The 18146-nt window shown below is 47.5% G+C and overlaps 1 protein-coding gene across 1 annotated transcript; it reads right to left on the bottom strand.

Moving 5' to 3' along the window:
* Window positions 1–101: 101 nt before the first annotated feature.
* LOC122542361 (protein Wnt-7b-like) lies at window positions 102–18112 on the bottom strand. Its single transcript, XM_043680055.1, has 4 exons — window positions 17174–18112; window positions 7774–8000; window positions 3809–4080; window positions 102–976 (listed from the first exon to the last, which is right to left on the bottom strand). The coding sequence occupies exons 1-4, from the start codon at window positions 17242–17244 to the stop codon at window positions 497–499; spliced, it is 1050 nt and encodes a 349-aa protein (XP_043535990.1). The 5' UTR covers window positions 17245–18112; the 3' UTR covers window positions 102–496.
* Window positions 18113–18146: the final 34 nt, after the last annotated feature.

Here is an 18146-nt window from a genome sequence, read left to right on the forward strand (position 1 = left end):
TCACACCCTCAGCCACTTTCCCCCTCACCTCACCCCCCTCCCATTTAGCTCTCCACCCCCAAAGCTCCCAGCCTCATTCCTGATGAAGGATTTTGCCTGTAACGTCACTTTTCCTGCTCCTCAGATGCTGCCTGACCTCGCTTTCACCCAAAGCAGAATGGTCAGTCCAGAATCCTAGTGCAGACAGAATCCTGGTCTCCTCTCCCAAGAGCCTCTGTCATGACAAAGAGGTAACTTGAGGGCAGTCAGAGACCAATCGCACTTACAGACAATCAAAGCCCAGTTGCTGAATTTTAACAGCGGAATGATACCAGCAACAAAACACTCCTTTTATACAATTCCGAACTGACGGCACCTCATTATAAGGCTGTGCTTAACCTGGAAAGGAGGTTGTCAGCCCAAGGCAGGATGAAATCATAAGGGTCCTGCAATTGTGAGCCACTCTGTGGTTCCCTGGGAGAAGAGAGATCCCATTGCTCCTGGTCATCCCTGTCCCTCAGTTGCAGGTGTAGGCATGAGTCCTCTCACTGCACTGGCTGCACATGACCTGACAGCACCAGTGGAACTTACAGTTACACTGCCAGGTACGGGTATACTGGAAAGTGCTGTACCCACGCCCACAGCAGAGGACCTCACAGCTGCCTGGTTTCTCTGTGCCAGCTCGCTCACAGCGACGTCCCTGTGTACCTATGCTGCCTGTGGCCGGGTTCTTCTCACAGTAGTCGGGCGAGCGGTCAATGTAGACCAGGTCGGTGGGTAGTGGCTTGAGGTGGGGCGTCATCCGTACCTTCAGGAAGGTGGGCTGGTGTCCCCGGCCTGCCAGCATGGGCTCCACCTGCACTGCCTGCCCGTACTTGTCCTTCAGGGCAAAGCCCACCTCCCGGAATGCGGGCAGGGTCACCCAACATGTCTTGATGGTGCACGACCCCGAAACCCCGTGGCACTTGCACTCCATTCGCATGCGGTCCTTCAAAACCTGAAAACCAAGAAGGCAGTAAAATCTTATGTGTCGGCTTGAGCAGTTCTCTGCTTGTATCAAACATAGAAATTGCTGGAGGAATTCCAGCAGGGTCTGGAATCATTTGTAGAGAGAAAAATAGACTCATAGAGTCACATAGCACGGAAACAGACCCATTGGTCCAACTTATCCACGGCGACCATGTTCACAAATAAACTTGTCCCACGTAGAGCCATACAGCTGGAAACAGACCTTTCAGTCTAAGCAGTCCATGCTGAACATAACCACAAACTAAACTAGTCCCACCTGCCTGCGTTTGGCCCATATCCTTCCAAACCTTTCCTATTCATGTACTTATCCAAATGTCTTTTAAATGTTGTAACAGTATCTGCATCCACCACTTCCTCTGGCAGTTCATGCCACACACCAACCATTCTCTGTGTAAAACAGTTGCCCCTCATGTCCTTTTTAAAACTTTCTCCTCTCACCTTAAAAATTATACCCCTAGTTTTGAAGTCCCCCATCCTACAGAAAAGACCTTGCTATCCATCTTACCTATGCTGCTCATAATTTGCAGATGACAATAAACTGAAGGGTGCTGATAATAATGTGGAAAATGACAAAAATATTCACAAAGGTAGTAATGTGCTTGCTAGGTGATTATAAATGACAAATGTAATTCATATAGCCAAATGTAAGGCATCCTCAGTATTTTCATGACTTAACGTTTTGATTCTGAAATTACTCTTCTTCAGAATGGAAAGGTGATGGAAATTATTTTTGTGTGTATGTTTCAAATTCCCTTCCTCAAAAGGCACTGAGTGCAGGATTAGATTAGATTAGATTAGATTCCCTACAGTGTGGAAACAGGCCCTTCGGCCCAACAAGTCCACACCGACCCTCTGAAGAGTAACCCACCCAGACCCATTTCCTGCTGACTAACGTACGTAACACTATGGACAATTTAGCATGACCAATTCACCTGGCCTGCACATCTTTGGACTGTGGGAGGAAACCGGAGCACCCAGAGGAAACCCACGCAGACACGGGGATTAAAACAGAGGTTGATAGGGTTACTAGAGTTGAAAAGAACCTTCTCCGTGAAGATGCTTCCAGACCTACTCGGTTCCTCCAGCAATTTCTGTTTTTGCTTCAGATTTCCCACGTCTGTAGGCCTTTGTTTAATTGTAGATAAATTCTTGATTATCAAAGAGATGAAAGATTATCGGGAGATATACAGAAATGGAAAGAAGAGGTTAAAATCAGGTCTCCCACGATTTTATGGAACAGTGGAGTAGGCTTGAAGGACCGGGATTACAGGGTTTGAGTTATAAGGAAAGGCTGGGACTTTTATCCCTAGAATTATTGAGGTTTATAAAATTATGAGGGGCATAGATAAGGTCTTTTTGCAAGGGTAGGGGAGTCCGAAATACAAGCGCTGTAAATGTGTCTGCTGCCCCTCGTCTTCCCACCTAGAAGTGACGGGTTTGGAAGGTGCTGAAGGAGGAGCCTTGGCAAGTCACTGCAGTGCATCTTGTAGATGATACACACTTTTGCCGCTATGTGTCGGTGGTGGAGGAGGTGAGTGTTGAAGGTATTGGTCAGGAGTGGGCTGGTGTGCTAGAAGAGACTTTACACTATCAAAACTGATGCCAAAGTGCAAACTTTCACAAGACACAACAATGAACAAATATCAATGGAGAGAGCACAGCTTCAGACTAAGGGGTCTCCCTTTTAAGATAGAGATGAGGAGGAATTTCTCTTCTCAGCGAGTGGTGAGTCTGTAGGATTATCTCCCCTAGAGAGCAGTGGGAGTGTTTGAATATATTCAAAGCCAAGTTAGAGGAATTTTTGATTGATTGAAGGAGTTGAACATTAAGTAACGATACAACAATAACAAATAGCAACAGGATTGAGCCATTCAACCCCTTGAACCTGCGCTGCCATTGAATAGGTCCATGGCTGATTCATCATTCCTCACATCTACTTGCCTGGCTTTTTCCTTGATTCCCTGACTGATCAAGAATCTATCTATCTCAGCCTTAATATACACAAGGACTCTATGGCAAGCAGTTCCAAAGATTCTCAACTCTCTGAGAGAAGAAATCCCTCCACATCACAGTCTTAAATTGGCATCCCTTTATTCTGAGACAATGCTTCTGGTCCTAGACTCCCCCATGAGGGGAAACATCTTCTCAGCATTCACCCTGTCAAGGTCCTTATGAATCTGATATGTCTCAATGATATCACTTTTCATTCTTTCAAATTTCAGGCGGTCAGAACAATTTTTGTGACAGAAGGAAATGGGCATTGATTGGTGGTCAAGTAGACACTGATTGGCTGAGGAGAAAGCAGCTGGGGGAAGTAAAGGGTAATTCAGAACGTGCACAAGGCTTGAATTCTGTTGGAAGAGTAAGGATCTCTGTGTATGAATATCTACTCCTTGTAGCAAGCAAGAGCCAGGTTACTGGCTCAGCTGATTATTTTAAATTGGTGACACTCGGTATTGTTTAGCAAGTGTTTCCCAATCACGGAACCACATCCCAACAGCAGGCATCTTACAAATTGCTGAGTGCACTTGAATTTTGACCTAATGGTGAAAAGCTTCAACCACACGCCTCTCTCTTTTCACTTTACTGAGGTACATGTGATAACAATAAATAAAATAAAATCTTTTCATGCCAGCAGGAGACCATTCTACAATCGTGTCCCACAGCATAGCAGGCTGAAGGGGGACTCTTCTCTGAGGGTTGAGGGTCTTTGGAAATCCTTGCCGCTCCGTTTTCTCCCACACCTGCGCTCGCGCGCCCATTTTGACCAACGCCGTGATATGAAGCCAGCTGCACTGACCTTCCTTCCCACCTCATTGTTGTGCAGGTTCATGAGCCTTCGGGCATGCCGCTTCACCTCACGGGCATTGAGGAAGCGGCGGGAGAAGGCGATGCCATGCTCAATGTCAGCCGAGCAGCCGCCCCATTTCCACCCCTTCTCTTGGTCGTAGTAACCGTGCTTGGCCCGGTCACAGCCACAGTCCGACAGGTTGCCCTGGCTACAGGCCTGTGTGACCGCGTGGGCCACTCCCGCCGCCATGATGCTGTACGCAAAGGCTGTCTCTTTACTGCCTGGGGAAGAGAACACATCACCATGATTCCTCAGCACAGTTTTCTTTCTGTAGGGAAAGGGATGATGGTGGAGGGAGGTTTTTCAGGATCGAGATAAGTGCCAGAATGCAAAATGTCAAACAAATTAACAAAAGCATCTACAGTCAGAGGTGATTCCACAGTGGTCAGCAATCCCGTGAGTGCTTATAGTAATAAACCTAGAGTCCTACACTACAGAAGAGATCCTTCGGCCTATTAAGTCTGTACTGCCAAAATACTATAGTCCCACCTTCCTGCACTAGGCCTGTAGCCTTGAACATTGTGACAAGTGCTCATGCAAGGACATTTTAAAGGCTTTGAGATTTCCCCCCTTCTAGGCAGTACATTCCAGAGCCCCATCCCCTCTGGGTGAAAACGTTTTCTTCAAATCCCCTCTAAACTCCAACCTTTCACTTTAAAATTATGCCGCCCTTGTTATTGACCCTCTGCCTGAGGGGAACAGCTGCTTTCTATTCACCCTGTCCATGCCCCTCGTAATCTCTTAAACCACTATCAGGTTCCACCCCCTAACCTTTCCTGTTCCAAAACAAATCTGATTGGAGGCAACTTGCTGAGCTCAAGATGTGGCCCATTTACACTTGCTAGAAGCAACACAGAGAGAGGGCCAGAAGTACCTCAGGTAAGTGTCCTTCTTCTGTACCATTTCCCAGAAGCACTGGCAGAAGGGTAGTGGAGTGACCGTATTCGCTTCTGTGTAGGAATAGACCCAATTATTTGTGGAACAACTTCCCCATCCCAGGGATCACTTTAATGAAATGTTGCTGTAGTGCCCCTTTGGATGCAATGTTGTAAGCATGGGTCCGCTCCCCACTCAGGTGGATGTACAAGGAAGAGCTGGGAGGTTCTCCCTGTTGTCCAGGACATTACTCATCAAGTTTGGTCTTTAATTTGCTTTGATTTATGATTGTCACGTGTACCTAGGTACAGTGAAATGTTTTGTTTTGTGTGCATTTCAGGCAGATTATACAAAGATTACAGGGTGATTGAACAGAGTGAGGAATACACAGTGACAGCTGCAGAGAATGTGCACAAAGAGTGGGATCACCATTAGATTTAAAATTTGAGAGGTCTATTCCAAAGTCTAATAAAACGGGGAAGAAGCTGTTCTTGAATTTGTTGGCCCTGCTTTAGGAAGTCAATTATTAAAGTGAAGAGGGTTCCTGAAGAAGGGCTTATGCCCGAAACGTTGATTCTCCTGTTCCTTGGATGCTGCCTGACCTGCTGCGCTTTTCCAGCAACACATTTTCAGCTCAGAAAAGATTTGCCAGGAATGGTGGGTTTGAGCTTTAAGGAGAGGTTGAATAGGCTGTGATATTTTTCACTGGACCGTAGGAGGTTGAGGGATGACCTGAGAGAGATTTATAAAATCATGGGCATAAGTAAGGTGAATAGCAAGGGTCTTTTCCCGAGGCTGGGTGACTTTAAAACTGGGGGGGGGCATATTTTTAAAGTGAGAAGAGAAAGATTTATAAAGGGCATGGGGCAACGTTTTTACATAGAGAGTGGTTCATGTGTGGAATGAACTGCCAGTGGCAATGGTCGATGCGGGTACAGTTACAATGTTTAAACGACATTTGGATAAGTACATGAATAGGAAAGTTTGGAAGAATGTGGGCCAATTGCAGGCAAGTGGGACTAGTTCAGGTTGCAAACATGGTTGGCGTGGACTGGTTGGACCAAAGGGTCTTTTTCCATGCTGTATGAGATGGGCAGAATGCTTTTGTAAAAACATGACACTTGCAAGTGTTCATTGAGAGTTTGTATGTCTGGGCATGGAGCACCAAAGGTTGGCATGTAGTTGTTGAGAAGGTAGATGTCACATTTGCCTTGATTGCTAAGGGTCTGGGGGACAGGAATAAAGAAATGGGACTGCATTTGCACAGAGTTTCGGTGAGACCACAGCCGGGACATGGGGTGCCTTTTCTATCTTCAGGAAGGATATCCTTGTGTTGCAGGTGACGCAGTGATAGTTCCCATGGTCCCCAAGGGCCTGGGTAACTTGAGCTGATGTTCTTTGGATGGTAGAAGAACGAAAGGGGAATCTCATCGCAGAAGATTCTGAAGTGGCTCGGAGAGAGGAAGGCTGACAGACTTGTACTCACTGGGTGGGAAGTCTAAAACATGGGATTCAGGGGAACACAGTCTCAGGATGAGGGGATCAGCAAATTAGGAGTGAGCTGGAGAGAAGTCTTTTCACTCAGAGGCTTGTGAATCTTTGGAATTCTGCAGCCCCAAGGTTATGGAAGTTCCACCGTTGGGCTGGGATCGATGGAGTTTTGGTCTTTCGGGAAATCAAGGAGAGCGAGAGGGAAGTTGGAGTCAGAGTCCAGGATCAGCCACGATTGTACCGAATGGAGGAGCAGGCTAGAGGGGCCAAATGGCGTATTGGCGTGAAGTTGGAGATGTAAATGCTCACCTTCTTGGATTTGAGAGGTGGGCTCTGCCTCCCCCTGGGCCTCAGTTGAGCTGACAGGCATGATGCTGAGCAGTGACTAAGATCAGGGTTTGTAAACATAGCCCTGTTACAAAAACTCTACTTAGAGTCTGGTTAAACCTGTCCAAACCCTAGGCATCTGCACTCAGTGACAGTCCCTTCTAGTGGAATGTATCAACTTTGGAGAAGGCACTGTTGACTGACCAGCACGCCACACACTGCTAAACCTACAAGGTTAGGTCACATAGACTGGGCTTGTCTTTCCTCACATATCGAGGATGAAGGGCCAATCTATTCAAGGGGCTTAAGGTGATAAAAGGCATCATTCCACCCACACCTCAACCCTCCAAAAAACAGAGGGAAACAGTTCTCTTGATCTCACCTGCCAGCTCCCATCATACATAAGAGGTTACCTTATTGAAAGAGCTGGGATTCTCAGGGAGCTTGATAGAGAGTTGTGCAGTGGTTGTTTCCCCTTGTGGGAGAGCTTCAGACCAGAGGGGCATCATCTCAGAATAGGGGGTCGTCCATTGAAGATAGAGATGAGGATCAATTTTTTCTGTGGAAGGGAGTGAACCTATGGAATTCTTTTCTGCAGAGGGCTAAGAGGAATGGGTGATTGAGTATATTAAAGGGTGAGGTCGGGAGATTTTTAATCAGTAAGGGGGATTCAAGGGTTATGGGAAAGAGGCAGGAAGGTGGAGTTGAGGATCATCAAATCAACTATGACCTAATTGAATGGCGGAATGAACTCAATAGGCTGAATGGCTTCCTTCTCCTGTTAAGTCTCCTGGCCGTGTAATTGATTGTTGTATAAACCTGTCTGGTTCACTAATGTCCTTCAAGAAGGGAAATCAGCTGTCATTACCCTGGCTTGGCCTACAGGTAACTCCAGGCCCCATAGTAATGGTTCAAACTCTCTTAGCGCTGACCCTCCGACAGTGCAGTGCTGTCTTGGCACTGACACTCAAACAGAGCAGCTCTCCCTTAACAGCGACCCTCTGACAATGCAGCACTCCTTCAGCACTGACCCTCCGACAGTGTGGTGCTCCCTCAGCGTTAACCCTTCAACAGTGCAGCATTGTCTCAATGCTGACCTTCTGACGGTACCACTCCCTCAGTACTGGCAGTGGTGGACATGGCGGGTGTAGATTCTGCGGCCCCAGTCTCTGGACTGAGGCACACAACTGCAGGATGCGTGCATGTGATCGCTCACCCACCTATTTTCATCTCATGTCCGAAGACTGTCTTCTCGCCCAGCGAAGTGCAGTTCCAGCGGTTGTACCTGAACTGGTGCTGACACTCATCGAGCCCCATCTGTGCTCCCTCTCCAATCACAATCATGGCATCTGGGCGACTCTGGCAGAGGGCTCGCTGGCGTGGGGCTAGGCCAGGCATCTTATTACAAATGATGCTGGCACCCAGAGCCACCACTGACGGGAAACCACTGTTGGCAAGAGAGCAAGACAGTGAAAATGGGACACAACGAGAGAGGGAAAGCGAGGGAGGGAGGAGAAAAGTTAGTGAGGCAACTGGAAGGAGAGGGAGAAGGGTGGATTGGGAGAGAAGGAGAGAGAGAGAGAAATGGAGGAGACAAGAAAAATTGCTTGAGAGTGAGAGAGATTGGATAGAGAAAATTATGTGTAGAGAAAGGAGGGAATGCGACAGAAACATAGAACTTCGGGAGACAGTAGACCATTCAGCCCTTCTAGCCTGCTCCATTCCTGGTGACCATCCCCCAGCTCAGCCCATTAGCCCCCACCTCATAACCTTTGATCCCTTTAGCCCCAAGAACTATATTCAACTCCTCAAAAACATTCAATGTTTTGGCCTCGACCACTTTCAATGGCAAAGGATTCCGCTCTCTGAGTGAAAATATTTCTCCTCAGCTCAGTCCTAAGTGGTCTGCCCCATATCCTTAGACTATGAGACCCTTGTTCTGGACTCCTCAGTCATCAGGAATATCTTTCCTGTGTTTACACTGTCTAGTCCTGTTAGAATGTTCTGGGTTTCTGTGAGAGAGGAGGAAGGGTGGCGGAATGGGGAGAATTGGGGAATGAGAAAAAGGGGAAGTAGAGAGAGATGAGGGGAAAAGGGGATTGGCAGGGAAGGAGGGAGTGAAGGAGAGATGGATGAATTGGTGTGAAGGAGAGCTGGCATAGAACGAGAAGGCGAGAAGGAGTGATACAGAGCGATGGAGAGGCTATGTGAAGGTCAGTGTACTGGATAGGGAGGTAGTGTAAGAGAGAAAGGCAGACACAGTGAGGGTAGAGTGAGAAGCAAGGACAAGGGGAGACAGAGTAGAGCACACATAGAGGTGAGGAAACTCTGAATGAATGTGCCTAAAGGCCCAGATGTAGAGTGAACGTACTGTCACCTCACTGCTGGCAAAGAGGTGAGCAACACAGAGTTGCATTGTTTGTAACCATTCAAACATCTCCTGTGTTTCTCCAGTGCCATCCCAGAAAGCATTGCCCCCTGCTGAAGTACAGTCGATGGGCATTAACTCTGCACTCCCCCTCTGGCGCGAAAGGCATTCAGTATTCCTGACCACAAAGGGAGCTGCATGCTAGTGTGATTGATGGGATCTCACTGTGACCTCTCTATTGTTAAATATCCTCTTGATGACCCAACACAAACCTAACCACTTTGATAGATAGACAGAGACATCCTGTAAAGGTCCAGGCAGGTGCTGGTAGAGTTGAGAGATACAGCTCCACCCATAACAGAGATGCGAATGTTCTTCTGTTACCTCCCACCCTACCTTTCCTACCAGTAATGGCCATGAGACCTTTTGCCTCTGCCTGAGAGGGTAAACAAGGCTTAGTGCCTCTTCTAAGGAGATGGTGCATGCAACAGTGTAATGCTTCCTCAGCACTGACCCTCCAACAGTGCGGCACTCCCTCAGCACAGACTCTCTGACAGCATGGCATTCCATCAATGCAGACCCTTGACAGTGCCCGCTCCCTCAGTGATGACCATCTGGCAGTGTGACATTCCGTCAGCACTGACTTTCAAAATGGGGCGAAAGTGAGTACTGCAGATGCTGGAGATTAGAGTTGAGAATGTGGTGCACGAAAAGCACAGCAAGTCAGGCAGCTCCTCGGATGCTGCCTGACCCTGCTGTGCTTTTCCAGCACCACATTCTTGACACTGACCCTCACAATGCCCACTCCTTCAGCATTGACCCTCTGACATTGCATTGCCCCCTCAGCGCAGATCCTCCGACAGTGAGACACTCCCTCAGTGCAGATCCTCTGACAATGCCCACTCCTGCAGCGCTGACCCTCCCACTGTGCGGCACTCCCTCAGCACTGACCTTCCCACAGTGCGGCACTCCCTCAGCGCTGACTCTCCCACTGTGCGGCACTCCCTCAGCGCTGACTCTCCCACTGTGCGGCACTCCCTCAGCACTGACCTTCCCACAGTGCGGCACTCCCTCAGCACTGACCTTCCCACAGTGCGGCACTTTCTCAGCACTGACTGTCCCACTGTGCGGAACTCCCTCAGCGCTGACTCTCTCACTGTGCGGCACTCCCTCAGCGCTGACAGTCCGACAGTGCGGCAGTTCCTCAGCGCTGACTATCTGACAGTGCGGCAGTCCCTCAGCACTGACCCTCCCACAGTGCGGCAGTCCCTCAGCACTGACCCTCCCACAGTGCGGCACTCCCTCAGCACTGACCTTCCCACAGTGCGGCACTCCCTCAGCGCTGACTGTCCCACTGTGCGGCACTCCCTCAGCGCTGACTCTCCCACAGTGCGGCACTTTCTCAGCACTGATTGTCCCACTGTGCGGCACTCCCTCAGCGCTGACTCTCCCACTGTGCGGCACTCCCTCAGCGCTGACAGTCCGACAGTGCGGCAGTCCCTCAGCGCTGACTGTCTGACAGTGCGGCAGTCCCTCAGCACTGACCCTCCCACTGTGCGGCACTCCCTCAGCACTGACTCTCCCACTGTGCGGCACTCCCTCAGCGCTGACAGTCCAACAGTGCGGCAGTCCCTCAGCACTGACTGTCTGACAGTGCAGCACTCACTCAGCGCTGTCTGACAGTGCGGCATTCCCTCAGTGCTCCTTTAATGCTGATCCTTCAGCTGTGTGGCAGTCCATCAGCACTGATACTGCACCTGATTTGTCCCAAAATTATGGGGTTTAAGTTTCTCATGTTGGAGTCTCGAAGTCACAAACATGAACCTCAAATAACATTGCCGACTGAGCAGTGCACACCAAAGGGTGATAATAGCTGCAATCCAGCCACTCTGCTGTAAGATTTGGGATCTCTATCAGTCTGACGCGAACTGTACTGCACCTGAATTCATTCAATATCCTACCAATAAATTGTGTTAACCAGAGTTCAGGAGTCCCAATGTATAGTGTGGAGGAAGCTTTACTCTGTATCTAACCCTGTGCTGTCCCTCTCCTAGGAATGTTTAATGGTGAAGGTTTATTCTGTATCTAACCCTGTGTCGTCACTGTCCTGAGGGTATTTGTTGGGGACAGTGTAGAGGAAGCTTTACTTTGTATTTAACTCTGTGCTGTCCCTGTCCTGGGAATATTTGATGGAGACAGTGCAGCAGGAACTTTATTTCAGTTTACAAGGATAGAGGAGGTCTATCCTCTATGTATCTCAAGTTGTAAAGACTGCCACAATTCTCGCTTTTTCATCGGTGACTGTGTGGCTGGTGCTTAGGCCAGGGAATGGATCAAAAATGTGTCTGTGAGTTGGGGTTGGGGGTGGAGAGTGAGTAGACCATTGGCAAACGTTGAAGAGATTTCTGAACGACACATAACTGGGTGGGATTGTGACTTGGAAGATGCAGGAGTCTTCAAAGTGTTTGAGACAGGCTATGAGAGTAGGCAAACACATGGCAGATGCTGTACAATGTGGCTAATTAGGAAATTCTATATAAAACCCAACAGAACTGTGGATGCTGTAAATCAGAAACAAAAACAGAAATTGCTGGAAAAGCCCAGCAGGTCTGGCAGCATCTGTGGAGACAAATCGGAAGGTAACATTTCGGGTCCAGTTCTGAGAAAGGGTCACTCAACTCAAAATGTTAACTCTGATTTCTCTCCACAGATGCTGCCAGACCTGCTGAGCTTTTCTAGCAATTTCTGTTTTTGTGGAGGATGTTCCAGACTTTGGTGTGAAAAACAGAAAGATAGTGTATTATTTAAACGGTGATATTTGGGAATTGTGGATGTATAAAGGGATATCCTAATACGATGAAGGTAGGTGCAACATGCAGTTAGGAAGGCAAATGATATATTGGCTTCCATTGCAACTCGATTTGAGTCCAGGAGTTAGAATGTCTCACTGCAGTTATGCCAGGCCTCAGTGAGAGCACTCCGGGAGAAGTGTGTGCAGGTTCCAGCTTGCTACTTAAGAAAGATGTCCTTGCCACCAAGGAAGTATAATGGAGGTTCACTAGGCTGGTACTTGGAATGGAGACAGTTGAGAGTATGTTGCTGGAAAAGCACAGCAGCTCAGGCAGCATCCAAGGAGCAGGAAAATCAACATTTCAGGCCGGAGTCCTTCATCAGGAATGGCAGATCCATCTTATGAGGAGACATTGGTTCCACTGGGCCTGTACTCACTAGAATTGCTAGGGATGGGAGGAGGAGCTGATTGAAACGTATACAGTTCTAGCAGGACTATACCATCTGAGAGTATGTTTCATCTGGTTTGAGGACTCTAAAACCAGGGGGCACAGTCCCAGGATATGGGGCTGACCATTTAAGATTGAGGTGTGGAAATATTCTTCACCCAAAGAGTAGTAACCCACAGGATCCTCTAACACAGACAGCTGTGGAGACCAGGTAACTAAGAAAGCTCAAGAAACAGATTGATAAATTTATAGATTTTAAAGGCATCAAGGAGCAGGAAGAGAAATTAGGGATTGAGTTAGAGGATTAGCCAATATTTGTATTGAATGGCAGAGCAAGCTTGAAGGGCTTCCTCCTGCCCCTTGCCTTGATATTGGTTTATTCAGCTCAGAACAGTAGAGGTATTGTTGGCATAATTCCAGGGTGTATAGGGGAAGGAAACTGCAAGGGATGAGCACAATAGAAATGTGGAGCTTATTCAAGGAACAGTTACTGTATGTCCTTGATAAGTATGTATCTCTCATACAGTGAGGAAACTGTCAAGTGCAGGAGTTGTGGTTTACTAAGGAAGTTGAATCTCTTGTCAAGAGGAAGAAGATGGCTTATGTTAGAATGAGATGTGAATGCTCAGGGCGATTGAGAGTTACAAGGAAGCCAGGCAAGGTCTAAAGAGAGAGCTAAGACAGCCAAGCAGGGAACATGAGAAGTCTTTGGCAGATAGGATCAGTGAGATCCCTAAAGCTTTCTACAGGTATATTAGGAATAAAAGAATGACTAGAATAAGATTAGGTCCGATCAAGGACAGTAGTGGGAAGTAGTGCGTGGAGTCAGAGGAAATAGGGGAAGAGCGAAATGAATATTTTTCATCAGTATTAACACTGGAAAAAGACAATGTTGTCAAGGAGAATACTGAGAAACAGGCTACTAGACTAGATGGGGTTGAGGTTCACAAGGAGGATGTGTTAGGAATTCTGAAAAGTGTGAAAATAGATAAATCCCCTGGGCTGGATGGGATTTATCCCTTGGATTCTTTGTGAAGCCAGGGAGGAGATTGCTGAGCCTTTGGCTTTGATCTTTATGTCATCATTGTCTACAGGAATAGTGCCAGAAGACTGGAGGATAGCAAATGTTGTCCCCTTGTTCAAGAAGGGGAGTAGAGACAACCCTAGTAATTATAGACTGGTGAGCCTTAATTCGGTTGTGGGTAAAGTGTTAGAAAAGGTTATAATCATCTAAAGAGGAATAAGTTGATTCGGGATAGTCAACACAGTTTTGTGAAGGGTAGGTCGAGCCTCACCAACCTTATTGAGTTCTTTGAGAAGATGACCAAACAGGTGGATGAGGGTAAAGTGGTTGATGTGGTGGATATGGATTTCAATAAGGCGTTTGATAATGTTCCCCACATTAGGCTACTGCACAAAATGCAGATGCATGGGATTGAGGGCGATTTAGTGGTTTGGACCAGAAATTGGCTAGCTGAAAGAAGACAGAGAGTGGTGGTTGATGGGAAATGTTCATCCTGGAGTTCAGTTACTAGTGATGTACTGCAAGGATCTGATTTGGGTCCACTGCTGTTTATTATATGCAAATTTATAACTGCCCAGGATGAGGGCGTACAAGGATGCGTTAATGCGTTTGCGGACGACACTAAGGTCGGTATAGTTGTGGATAGTGCTGAAGGATATTGTAGGTTACAGAGGGACATAGATAAGCTGCAGAGCTGGGCTGAGAGGTGGCAAATGGAGTTTAATGCTGAAAAGTGTGATGTGATTCACTTTGGAAGGAGTAACAGGAATGCAGAGTACTGGGCGAATGGTAAGATTCTTGGTAGTGTGGATGAGCAGAGAGATCTTGGTATCCATATACATAGATCCCTCAAAATTGCCACCCAGGCTGATAGGGTTGTTAAGAAGACATATGGTGTGTTAGCTTTTATTAGTACAGGGATCAAGTTTTGGAACCATGAGGTCACGCTGCAGCTGTACAAAACTCTGGTGCAGCTGCACTTGGAGTATTACATGCAGTTCTGATCACTGCATCATAGGACGGATGTGGAGGCTTTGGAAAGGGAGGATAGTAGGATGTTGCCTGGAATGGAGGGAAGATCTTAATTGAGATATATAAGATAATCAGAGGGTTAGATCAAGTAGACAGTTAGAGCCTTTTTTACGAGGATGGTGATGGCTAGCACGAGGGGGCTTCGCTTCAAATTGAGGGGTGATTGATGTAGGACAGGTGTCAGGTAGTTTTTTTACTCAATAGTTGGGGTATGGAATGTACTGCCTGCAACAGTTATGGACTCACCAACATTACAGATATTTAAATGGTCATTGGAAAGGCATATGGATGATAATGAAATAGTGTAAGTTAGATGAGCTTCAGATTGGTTTTACAGGGCAGCCCTCACATCGAGGGCCGAAGGACTTGTACTGAGCTGTAATGTTCTATGTTCTATAGCACTAAAATGCACCCAGTGCAGAGACTGAGGACAAAGCAGCTCTCTACACCTGAGCCAATTCCCCTCCAAACCTGTCCCTCCTCTTCCAGAGATTTGCAGGCTAGGGTGGATGGCTGTGCTAAATTGCCTGTACTGTCCAGGGATGTGCAGGTTAGGTGCATTGGCCGTGCTAAGTTGCCCATAGTGTCCAGGGATGTGCAGGTTAGGGTGGATTGGCCATGCTAAATTGCCCATAGTGTCCAGAGATGTGCAGGTTAGGGTGGTTTGGCAGTGCTAAATTGCCCATAGTGTCCAGGGATGTGCAGGTTAGGGTGGATTGGCCATGCTAAATTGCCCATAGTGTCCAGAGATGTGCAGGTTAGGGTGGTTTGGCCAAGCTAAATTGTCCCATAATGTCCAGGGATGTGCAGGTTAGGTGCATTGGCCGTGCTAAATTGCCCATAGTGTCCAGGGATGTGCAGGTTAGAGTGGATTGGCCATCCTAAATTGCCCATAGCATCCAGGGATGTGCAGGTTAGAGTGGATTGACCATCCTAAATTGTCAATAGTGCCCAGGGATGTGCAGGTTAGGGTGGATTGGCTGTGCTAAATTGTCCCGTAGTGCCCAGGGATGTGCAGGTTAGGGTGGATTGACCGTGCTAAATTGCCCGTAGTGTCCAGGGAAATGCAGGTTAGGGTGGATTGGCCGTGCTAAATTGTCCCATATTGTCCAGAGATATGCAGATTAGGGTGGATTGGCCGGATTGGCGGTGCTAAATTGTCCCATATTGTCCAGAGATATGCAGATTAGGGTGGATTGGCCGTGCTAAATTGTCCCATATTGTCCAGAGATATACAGATTAGGGTGGATTGGCCATGCTAAATTGCCAAAAGTGTCCAGGGATGTGCAGGTTAGGTGTATTAGCCATGGGGAATGCAGAGTTATAGAGTAGAGGTGTGGGTGTAGATTCGATGGGCCACTGGCCTGCTTCCATACTGTAGGAATTCTATTTTTTGGTGATCAAATATGAAGAGTAAAAGGTCCTTGAAACGTCTGTGTGAACAAGCAAACACAGGTTCCCACCCTCATGCCCCCTTTGAAAGCAGGAAGAATCTGTCAGATAGGACAGAAGGCGCTGGGCTCAGGAATTCACTTGTGGCAGTGGTTAAGGGTGAGCTATGTGAACCAGTAGCTCACACAGTGCATGTGTGGGCGAGCTCCTTGTATCAGGCACTGTACACCCACAGGAACCAATCCTGACAGGCTGCATGGGATTTTTTTAATAAAAAAAATTACCACATCCTAGACCCATAAATTAGACAGCAGCTGCCGGAGAACGCAAAAATGTAAAACCTCCTCTGCCAACTAGCGAGTTCAGATTAACGTCACTCAGTACAAAGGCTAGATGGTCCTGTTCTGGACAAGGGGGTAAAGATTGAAACGTATTCTCTCCCCGATCATACACTCACGGGACAGGGACAGAATGGGGTTAGATGCAGAGTAAAGCTCCCCTACTCTGTCCCCTATCAAACCCTCTCAGGACAGAGACGGCACAGGGTTAGATCTACAGTAAAGCTACCTCTACACTGTCTCTATCAAACTCTCACAGGACATGGACAGCTTGGGGTTAGATAGAGAGTAAAGCTCCCCCTACTCTGTCCCCTATCAAACCCTTACAGGACATGGACAGCATGGGGTTAGATAGAGAGTAAAGCTACCTCTACCTCTCTACAATGTCTAGCTGGTCACCTTCTTCTCTCATGTCCAGTACTGAGGAAAATTCCTCCAGTGAAATATATGGAAGGCTGAAGCTCTACTCCAACCTGTATTCACGAGCAATGGTCCCCTTGCGCTGTCCGATAAGGGAGTGAAGTTACTGTCACCAGCTTGCTCTGGCACTGACTTCCAGTTTCTGAACTCACACCCCCACCGTCAATAAGATCACACATTTCCACTTTTCTAATACCATCTGTCTCTGCCTTTCTCTCAGCTCAACCCCTCGTCTGTGCCTTTGTTTCCTCCAAACGCAACTTTTCCAAATCACTCTGGGCTGATTTTGCACATTCCAGCATCTGGAATCTTCTTCTCATCCCAAACCCTACTACTTCTGTTCACTGGTGTCCTAACTCTCACTGAAAACCGTTCACCCTTTTCTGCTCACTGACACACATATTTCCTTAGCCCTTCAACACCACCTTTTCAAAATCCTGCAGGAGCTTTACTTTATATCTAACCATGTGGGTTTGATGGGGGACAGTGTAGAGGGAGCTTCACTCTCTATCTAACCCCATGCTGTCCTTGTCTTGGGACAGTTTGTTAGGGGACAGTGTAGAGGGAGCTTTACTATGTGTCTAACATGTGCTGTGCATGTCCTGAGAGTGTTTGATGGGGGATTGTGTAGAGGGAGCTTTACTCTGTATCTAACCCTGTTCTGTCCCTGACTTGGGAGTGTTTGATGGGGTCAGTTTAAAAGGAGCTCTGTGTTTTATTTTCTCTTGAGGTTGTTTTAACATTAAGGACATGGTCCTCAGAGCTGCCCAGATAAATGACTGACAAAAGACTGCGAGAGAGACTTACCCAGCTCCTAAATAGACCATCCCAATGCAGAGGAGAGTGTTGTACATTCCTGGATTCAGCCTCAACTCCATGCTGTCGATCCCTGCATGGATGTTTGCAGGGAGCTGTGTGTGTAGACGTGAACCAGATCACAGACTGACTGAGCCTTCATGCAAGCATAGATTCTCCCCTCTTCTTTCCAACTAGGAGAGGTGCAGGGTTCAAACAATTCCAGAGCCGATGAAGAAACTCTCTCAGCCTCCTGGGCGCTGTCAAGGAGTCTTGGCAGGTCGCAAAGATTCCCTGGCACTAGTTAGAAGGTTTTCCAATCCAAGCTTAGGCAGTCGAGGCAGGTAGCACTGGCATTTCTGATTTCCACTGTCTTCTGCAGGTGCATGTCTGAACTTGGGGTAGAGAACGCACACACTGCACAGAAACCAGTTTCTCTTCCTGATTTCTGTGGGAGGAATCTGGTTTTTTTTTACCCCCAAGGGAAAAAAAGGAGTCCTCCAAATAGTCAGAGGAGAAAGAAAGAAATATCTTTTCCTTCAAGGTTTTGCTGAACGAAACACCGACCAGTTCAAGATCACTGACAGCAAACAGGAGGAGGAAGTTCTGATACAAATTTCTCTTTCGCAGATTTCTTCAGAATTGCTTTACCTCGACACAGAGAGAGAGAGAGAGAGAAAAACGAGTCAAGCTTTCATTGTGCAAATACTTTTGGAGCTTTTACCTGCCTCCACGTTGACCAGAGAGAGCAAAAGCAAAACATTTGTCACAGTTAGAAAGAAAGCCTCACCTCAGAGTTAACCAATAATCAGATTAACAGATTAGTTCCTCAGGTAGAGAGGGAGGTGCTTTGAAATCTCCGTTCTGAAGCTGGAGTCTGATTAATTGCAGCCTTCCCATTGCTCGGTACTTCTGAGACGTTCAATAGTTTCTCTCTCTCTCTTTCTCTCTCTCTCACCCCCCCCCACCCCGACCCCAATCCCCC

Source organism: Chiloscyllium plagiosum, chromosome 39 (assembly GCF_004010195.1).
Source record: "Chiloscyllium plagiosum isolate BGI_BamShark_2017 chromosome 39, ASM401019v2, whole genome shotgun sequence".
Classification (NCBI taxonomy): Eukaryota; Metazoa; Chordata; class Chondrichthyes; order Orectolobiformes; family Hemiscylliidae; genus Chiloscyllium; species Chiloscyllium plagiosum.

Bases quoted from the DNA above. Each gene is read 5' to 3' on its own strand.
- LOC122542361 (XM_043680055.1), bottom strand. From the start codon at position 17,244: ATGGAGTTGAGGCTGAATCCAGGAATGTACAACACTCTCCTCTGCATT. The intron at 4,081-7,773 runs GTGGGTGAGCGA...TCTCTTCCCCAG, and splicing joins CGGACATGAGATGAAAATAG to GCAGTAAAGAGACAGCCTTT. The intron at 977-3,808 runs GTCAGTGCAGCT...CTTGGTTTTCAG, and splicing joins ACAATGAGGTGGGAAGGAAG to GTTTTGAAGGACCGCATGCG.